This window comes from Ahaetulla prasina, unplaced genomic scaffold, assembly GCF_028640845.1.
Source record: "Ahaetulla prasina isolate Xishuangbanna unplaced genomic scaffold, ASM2864084v1 Contig266, whole genome shotgun sequence".
Lineage (NCBI taxonomy): Eukaryota > Metazoa > Chordata > Lepidosauria > Squamata > Colubridae > Ahaetulla > Ahaetulla prasina.
In genome coordinates this window covers 1-8,550 of record NW_026682027.1, presented here as the reverse complement: position 1 = coordinate 8,550, position 8,550 = coordinate 1, and the positions used below count along the sequence as shown (strand labels likewise).

General features: G+C 43.1%; 2 protein-coding genes across 2 annotated transcripts; both read right to left on the bottom strand.

Moving 5' to 3' along the window:
* Window positions 1-4,712: 4,712 nt before the first annotated feature.
* LOC131187314 (zinc finger protein 558-like) lies at window positions 4,713-7,381 on the bottom strand (the record flags this gene model as incomplete). Its single annotated transcript, XM_058161573.1, has 3 exons — window positions 4,713-5,201; window positions 6,477-6,603; window positions 7,322-7,381. Coding segments are annotated over 3 exons (676 nt in total), but the record flags the coding sequence as incomplete, so codon positions are not given.
* Window positions 6,070-8,500, bottom strand: LOC131187315 (zinc finger protein 24-like). Its single transcript, XM_058161574.1, has 3 exons — window positions 8,150-8,500; window positions 7,566-7,692; window positions 6,070-7,404 (listed from the first exon to the last, which is right to left on the bottom strand). Exons 1-3 carry the CDS (start codon window positions 8,312-8,314, stop codon window positions 7,388-7,390), a joined length of 309 nt encoding a protein of 102 aa, XP_058017557.1. The 5' UTR covers window positions 8,315-8,500; the 3' UTR covers window positions 6,070-7,387.
* Between the last annotated feature and the right edge of the window lie 50 nt (window positions 8,501-8,550).

The window sequence follows — 8,550 nt, the reverse complement described above, 5'->3', positions numbered from 1 at the left end:
GAACAAGGAGAGGTTCAACCTGAAAATAAGGAGAAAGTTTCTGACAGTGAAAACAATCAACCCATGGAACAGAAGTTGCCTTCGGAAGTTTGTGGGAGCTTCATCACTGGGAGCTTTCAAGAAGAGACTAGACTGACAATTGTCAGAAATGGTGTAGGGGGGTTGGACTAGATGACCTACAAGGTCCCTTCCAACTCTGTTTATCTGTACCTTATGAGGTTGATAAATTGCAAAAAGTTTACAGTTTCACTGTGCCTAGCAAGACATGGCAAGCTCCTCTCTGATGGGAATATTGTTAAAACGGCCATTTTGTCTGTGAGCAATTCCCTTTTTCATGATTTCCCAAACAGGGATAAAATTGTGCAATGCACCTTTGAGGTGCCACTTATAGAAATACCATTAAAGATCGAGTCCAGTGCATGGCAAGTGATGTTGGTCAGCAGCTTACTACTGACTTACAAAAGGCAGCCTGTTACTCCATGTACTTGGATGAAATCACAGATGTAAATAATCATGCCAGGCTAATAATAATTTTGCGTTATGCTGCTAGTGACATCCCGGGAGAAGAGCTGGTGAAACTGGTGTCTTTGCCTGAAAGAACACGAGAGATAGATATCTACAATGCTGTGATTGAGGCTTTTTCGTCACAAGACGTAAGACCAGAAAAAGTGGTTTCAATTGCTACTTGGGGCACCTTCTATGGTGGGGGGCAACATCTGGTTTCATACAGTTGTTTGTTAAAGCAATAAAGCATAAAGTCATTCACTTCCATTGTATTATACATCAAGCAGGGAAAGCAGCAAAAAATTTGAAGATGTCCTCAAAGATGTCACAACAACGATGAATTTTATCATGGCTCGTGCTCTGAATTTTTGACAGTTTCAAATACTTCTTGAAGAGGTTCAGGCACTGCCGGCGGCTTCGGGAGGCGCTGGCTGGCAGGGAGAGGGGAGCCAGCCCGGCAACCTTTGTAGCCACGCAGCTGCAAAGTTTGCCAAGCTCCCCCCAATCCCCTACCCCATCTGCCACCCCAAATTGTGGCCCACTGCAAGACACACATTTTACCAGAAAGTAGCAGCTCTGGGTTGTCTCTCAGCCGTTGCGTGCAGGGAAACACCTTGCCACAGTAAAAAAAACAAAACTTCTCGCGAGTGCCAGGCAATTAAGTTCTCCCATTCAGGAGAAGGTTTTCTTTACTTTGCAAGGTTTTTCCCTGCACGCAACGGCTGAGAGACAACTACCAGTCTTAGCTCTGCAGGCGAGCAGCAGAGCAAGTAAGCCAGCGATTTGCCAACTTCCTGTGGTCTGCAGTTTATTCGTGAGCACCATGGTCACAAGTAAACTGCAGATTAGAGGCAGCCAGCGGGGAGCAAAAGAAACCTCCACCTCCTGCCTCCGTGCATCGAGGAGGCTGAGCAGCAGCGGGAAGAACACGGCTGCCAGCGATGCCCTCAGGTGAAGATGTTGTGAGCAGGGAGGAGCCTCAGTTTACTCCTGAGCACCATTGGCCTTTCTCCCTGCCTCTCCCAGCCAATGTTGGTCACAAGTAAACTGCAGCTAGGATCTCCCACATGCTTCCCTCGCAGGCCAGCTCTGGTGCCATGATCTCCCCTCCCTCCCCACATGCATCAGTCCACTACCCGCCAGTGGTATCACTCCTCCACCAGCTCTCCCTCCCCTGCCCGCCCACCGGCCCATCCCTTTCAGCCTTACCTTTGCCAGCAGCGGCTAGATTCTGCAAGTAGTGCCTGGGCGGGGCGGGTGGGCAAGTAGGGTGAGGGAGCATCAGGTGGGGGGGGGGTGAGTGAACGGGGACTGGTTCAAGGGCGCGGCCAGCCAGAGGACACTACCAGTTTGGGGAACCACGCCAAATTTCCGCTAACGGTTCTCCCAAACCGGTCTGAACTTGTGACAGCCCACCTCTGATTTCCCCCGTCCCTCTGTTGTGTGTCAACCCTAAAGCCTCCAAAATGTCCTCAGTTATGTTCACTTCAAGGTTGACACTTAAATAAGAATAAAAGAAGTACAGAAAACTCAAGCTCAATCCCTCCAAGACGGAGTGGCTGTGGATGCCGGCATCTCGATTCAGTCAGCTGCAGCTGCAGCTGACTGTTGGAGGCGAGTTATTGGCCCCAAAGGACAGGGTGCGCAACTTAGGTGTCCTCCTGGATGAGCGGCTGTCGTTTGAAGATCATTTGACGGCCGTCTCCAGGAGGGCCTTCCACCAGGTCCGCCTGGTTCGGCAGTTGCGCCCCTTCCTTGATCGGGATGCCTTGTGCACAGTCACTCACGCACTCGTTACCTCTCGCTTGGATTATTGTAATGCTCTCTACATGGGGCTCCCCTTGAAGTGCACTCGAAGGCTTCAGTTAGTCCAGAATGCAGCTGCGCGGGTGATAGGGAGTGTCGCGTACCTCCCATGTAACACCTCTCCTGCGCAGACTGCACTGGCTACCTGTGGCGGGTGCGCTTTAAGGTTTTAGTTATGACCTTTAAAGCGCTCCATGGCTTAGGGCCTGGGTATTCTGGGACCATCTGCTGTTACCATATGCCTCCCACCGACCCGTGCGCTCTCACAGAGAGGACTTCTCAGGGTGCCGTCTGCCAAGCAGTGTCGGTTGGCGGCCCCAGGAAGGTCCTTCTCTGTGAGGCTCACTCTGGAACGAACTTCCCCGGGTCTCGCCAAATACCTGACCTTCGGACCTTCGCCACGAACTGAAGACACACCTTTTTATTCATGGGGCTGGCTTAAATTTTATGGATTTTATAGTTTTATTATTAATTTTAAATGGGGTTTTAGTTTCTATATTTTTAAATTTTTAGGCAAATTATAATAAGTTTTTAATCTTGCATTTTATATAATATTGTCTTGTCTGTTTTATTTGCCTGTACACGCCCTGAGTCCTTCGGGAGAAGGCGGTATAAAATCAAATAAATGAAATGAAATGAAATGAGAAAACTAGATTTTATTACAAGAGTTTTAAAATATTAATGAAAACTATTACATAGTACCTGACAAAAGTAATAGAACTGTTACCTAAGATATTTCCATATTGCTCTTGATTGGCGTCCTCACTTGCAATTTTCTTCATTTTTACTTGAGCATCGTCGGCCATGTGATTGATCTTTAACCATTTTTCCACTGTAGGAGTAGGATCCCATTCCTTTAGAGGTAGGCCGATTAGACTAAGAGTCATTACGTTTGATATATTAGAAACAGCTAGGTGACTTCTCTTCTCTGAACATATTATGTTCATGTTTGAAAAACCCGTTTCCGCTTCTGCTGAACTTACAGCAATTGTTCTGACAATATTTTTAGCTCTTTGAACACTTTCAGGAATGGCATAGTTCGGAATTTTTCAAAACGTTTTCCACAAAATCTCGATAATCATTAATATCTATTTGGTAATTGAAAATGTCATTGAATGCAAGCAACTGTTCTTCACCTGCTTTCCATGGAACTGTTACTTCTTCAATATTCCAGTAATCTGGCTCCAAAAATTTAAGAAATTGCAATTTATTCCTGTCTTGAAATTGGCTACAATCTGTTTTAAATGTTCACAATCCATTAGTCTTTTCTTCAAACTCATTACGATGTTTTCTAAAAGTCTTTCCCGAGGAAGCCCAACAAATTGATGATTTTTTACAAATTTTATGTTTTTGAAGGTTTCTGAAGTAATTAATCCATCAACTTTTTTTTCGTATGGACCCTTTTCCTTTCGAAGCATTCGAAATGCTTTAATAGATCTTACCACAAGTTCTTCAGCCTTTATTATGTCTACATGTTTTGCTTGCAGTGCATTTGAAAGAAGAGAAATTTCATTTAGAATATCAATCATCAATGCCAAATCAGTTATAAAATACATATTTTCAAGGCAGGCAGCCATACCTAGGTACTTTTCATTTGAACAAAAACAGTGATGTAGCGCTGGATAAGCATGCCACAGCTAGGGTTGACCTTAAACTACAGGCAGCCCAGCTTGGTCCCAAAATACTACCAATTTTATAATCTCAATTCCAAGTTGTTCGGATATTTTGGTAAGTTCAATTTGCTTCTTATTGGATTGATGAAAATAGTATATATCTTATCAATAAATATTTTAAAATGATTTACTTGCTTTATTTCCTTTATCGAATCCTAACACAAGTTGGAGGCGATGACTTAAACAGTGCCACATTACTATGTTTGGAAACTCTTTTGCTATCCTCGTGCTCACTCCAGATTTTCTCCCAAGCATAACGCTGGCACCATCGAGCAAAATCCTATTAAGTTTTTTTTTAGATAGTTCTTAGTAAGCCCAACATTATTTAAACTTTGCATAACTGAAGAATATATTGTCTTTGCATCTTGTTTTTCCAATTCAACCAGCTCAAGGAAGATCGTTGGTGGCGTAACTGAATCCTCAACTTTACGAAAAGTAGGACAACTGGTTTGCACGATATTGTTGAGGCTTCATCTATAATCAAGCATATTTTCAGATTATTTTCAATAATTTTAGTAAATAATTGTTTTTTAATTTCTTTTGCAATGAAATCTACTATTTTCACTGCAGTTTTACACGAATGTAGTCCTATTCCCATATCTAATCCACTTTTAATTTGCATTTCTATCTCATCTTCTATGTCTGAAAATGATTTACATCTTTGTGCCAGGCTGTAAACTGTATTAAATACTCTACAAGTAGTTTGTATATGTCTTTCATTCATCTTACATTTTGCTACTGAAGCCTGCTCGTATTGTTTAATTTCTTTACAAATATTATGAGCTTTTGATGAAAAATGTTCTTTCATTTTTTTCCTTAGAGAAGCTTGTTTTACATCTCTACTTCTCCCTGCTGCCTCAATCTGAAAATATTTCCACTCCTTTGACACATGACTATTCATTTTTTGGAAATCATGTTTTGCACAATACTGGCAACCTAACTTTTTGTTAGAAATTTCCAATCCATCATATTTTCCTTTAAAATTGTTATATTGTTGCAGTGTCCAGCATTCAGGAAGACTGTTTTCAATTTTGGAGGTATCGTTATTTATTTCAATAACTGACGGGCTGCTTTCTCCAAGTTGGAGTGGCTGGAGTGGTTGTGCTTGTGCCTGTTTTATATCATCCACGACCAATTCTGATATAACTGATTCCAATCTTGGTTTCTTACTGCTTCTTACTGAAAAATTCTGTTGCCTTTTCGTCCTGTTAAGGGCAACTGCGAAAAAATTTAAAAAGTTTTAGTTTGGACTCGATTGTAGTCGCTATACATGTGAGACAGAGCAATTTACCAAAAACTAGACGAGCCAAGTCAGACGAGGCAAGAAAAGGAGTGGCTGGGAAGGGTGGGCGGGGCCAGACAGTGGTGGGATCAGCTGGTTCATCGAACTGCACAAAAGTTAGCTACGGTTCTACTGAAGCGGAGCAGACAGCTGAATCCCATCACTGACCACAACCATAGTTGTAAAAAGCCTAAAATCACTGATCCCTTCATTCTAAATCACAAATGGCAGCATTTCAATAAAAGAGAATATTTGTAGCTCAGGGTTGAAATAGCAATAGCACTGAGGCTTATATACCACTTCATACTGCTTTACTGCCTTCTCTAAGCAATTTCCAGAGTCTGCATATTGACCCCAACAATCTGGGTCCTCATTTTAGTTACCTCAGAAGGATGGAAGGCTGAGTCAACCTTGAGCCTGGTGAGGATTGAACTCCTGGCAGTGAGCAATGAGTTAGCCTTCAATACTGCATTCTAACTACTGCGCCACCATGGCTTCTTGGTGCTCTCTGAGTTGGTTGTTTTTGCAGACATTTCAAGACCCCAAACTAGGGTAGGTAACATCAGTGCTAGATAGTTATCTAGTTTGGGTCATGAAATGTTTGCAAGAAAACAGCATTGTCAGAATTCTGTCTTTCAAGGTAAAAATGTCTAAGAAAAGAAAAACATTGACCAAACAGCCTACAGTAGAACCTCCGGTCACGGCCTTCTGACCACAACCAAATCGGGGTTTCTTGTAAGTGCCAAATTTCCTGTTGTTTGTTTACAAACAACAGCAACCCATGTGGCCACTGCACTAATTTTCGCATCACAACTAAAGTTATGGAACAAATTATGGTCGTGACCAGAGGTTCTACTGTATATGAGAAAAGTCAGTTTTTTAATAATGCAAACAGGGACTTTCCCATCAAGCGATAGATATGTGAGAATGAGCGTCATTAATCATATAGGTAAAATTAAAGAGAAACAAACAAAAAAAAAATCAATGAATGAGGAATCCCTCTCAAATATTAGATGACAAATTATTATGTGGGGCATCTAACCAGATTGCTTTTGACCACTTTTGCCTTAGGAAGAGGAGAAGAATGGATCTTCTCTTTGTCCAACCCAGGAAATAAATTCTGACTGCAGATATATTCACAGAAACTGGTTATTTCCATGTCTGGGAGAATCCCTGTTCTTGGGGTCTCAGCTAATAACAGGGAATCCTACCCAGGGAAGCCACATTTCTGGAGTTCTCCAGCATGACTTCTTTATGAAGGGCTTTTTGTTCAGGATCTAGTTGAGACCATTCCTCCGCGGAGAAATACACAGCGACGTCTTCAAAGGTCACGAGACCCTGAGAAAGGAAGAAAAGCAAGTTTCTGTATTAACATATGACCCTAGGAAAAATGTCTGTTTTTTTCCTTGGTTGACTTATCCCAAAAGTTCAGAGTGAAAAAGGGGGCTCTTTGTTTGCCAGACTCAAAATTGGGCAAGAATGAAGTTGATTTCCTACCGGTAGTAAGAATCCTTCAGTGTAAATACTTTTTAGGCATCACACCTCAACAGTTTTGAGAAGGCGGCTAAGCTCATGTCAGTCATAACAACCTAAATTTCTCTATTTCATGTTGCTGATGGAAACCAGTGGTGGGATTCAGCCAGTTCGCACCTATTCAGGAGAACCGATTGTTAACTTTCTAAGCAGTTCAGAGAACCAGTTGTTGGAAATAACCTTATTATGTTTTTTTACAGGCTAATCCTGTAAGGAAGGCAGGAAGGAAACATTCTGGTGTTGTTTCTAGCCTAAGAAACTGCCTCCCTGGTTAACCCTTACTACATTGTAACAGCTAAGGTGAAGCGCCCATCGAAATGAGTGATGTTGAATTGGCCACGCCCACACGTCACATGACCACCGAACTACGCCCACCCAGCTGGTCATTAGGGCAGAGAACCTGTTGCTAAATTATTTGAGTCCCACCACTGGTAGAAACTAGTGTAAAATCCCAGGCACACTAACAAAATGGAAGCTCAGGAAACAGTCTCCTCTATCTTTTGGTTGATGTTCTTCTTCCTACCTGAACTGGAGGCTTAGTTGTTATTTTGGGTTCACCAGAAAAGGGAGAGAGCCCGATGAATACCAATTACTTCATGATATTCTCTGTGTAGGAGACAAAAGCGATGGAAGGGGAATTTTTAAAAGTGTATTTCATTCAGAGAATAAGGGTGGAAAAGATGCTATACAGAGGAGGATCCAAAGGACAAGAGAGACCTGGACTGTCTTGAAAGAACTTCAATCAGCTTAGGAGCACCTTCTCTTACCTGGTGAGATGCCCAGACTTGGCCTTTCTTGGGAGATCTTCCAAATAAGCAGTTCCTGGGAAAGATTTAACCGGTTTCTCTTTCCATCCAGATGTTGAGGAATGGCCCCCGAGAGAGGCCTTTGGACCTGATAAGAAACACAGAAGGGGAAATAGAGAGACCACCTGAAGAAATGGACACAGCTGGATATCTTTGGAAGAAAAGCCCTTGTGTTAATAATGCCAAAAAGTTAAGAACATCAACATATATCAATGTCCCAAAGATGCTTTTGCTGGAGGACCAGTAGCGGAAATTTTGAGCAGTTTGGAGAACCAGTAAATACCACCTCTGGCTGGCCCTGCCCCCATCTATTCTCTGCCTCCAGAGTCCCAGCTGATCAGGAAGAAATGAGGATTTTGCAGTAACCTTCCCCTGGAGTGGGGACAGAATGGAGATTTTACAGTATCATTCTCTGCCACGCCCACCAAGCCATGCCACGCCCACATAATCGGTAGAAATTTTTTTTGAACCCACCATGCTCCATAGACATATATTAAGATGTATATTAAGACCCCCTTTGAGCGCTGAAGATGAAGGTCTCTCACCTGCAGCTCAACCTCCTCTTTCTTCTCCTCCTTCTGGCTCAGGAGGAAGCCTTCCGCCAGGGCCACCGCCTGGGAGCTGGTCTCTGCTCTACATTCCCGCACCCAGCCCTCCATCTCTGGGGGCAGGAGAGCCAGGAGCTGCTCCAGAAGAATCAAGTCCAGCATCTGTGCCTTTGTATGTTTTTCTGGCTTCAACACTGATTGCAAAAGTGATGGAGTCGGCTGCAAAGTCCTCGGGGACCCTTCCTGAAGTTTTGATGCTGGACCTCTGAGCTGATGGACTCTTCCTCTTCATCCTCTGGTTCAGTTTTTATCCTGACCTCCACATAGCTCCCAAACTGATCAACAGGAGGGCTTTGTCCAGCTTCTGCATCTAATGGGTATTGTCCCTCCATTTTTCC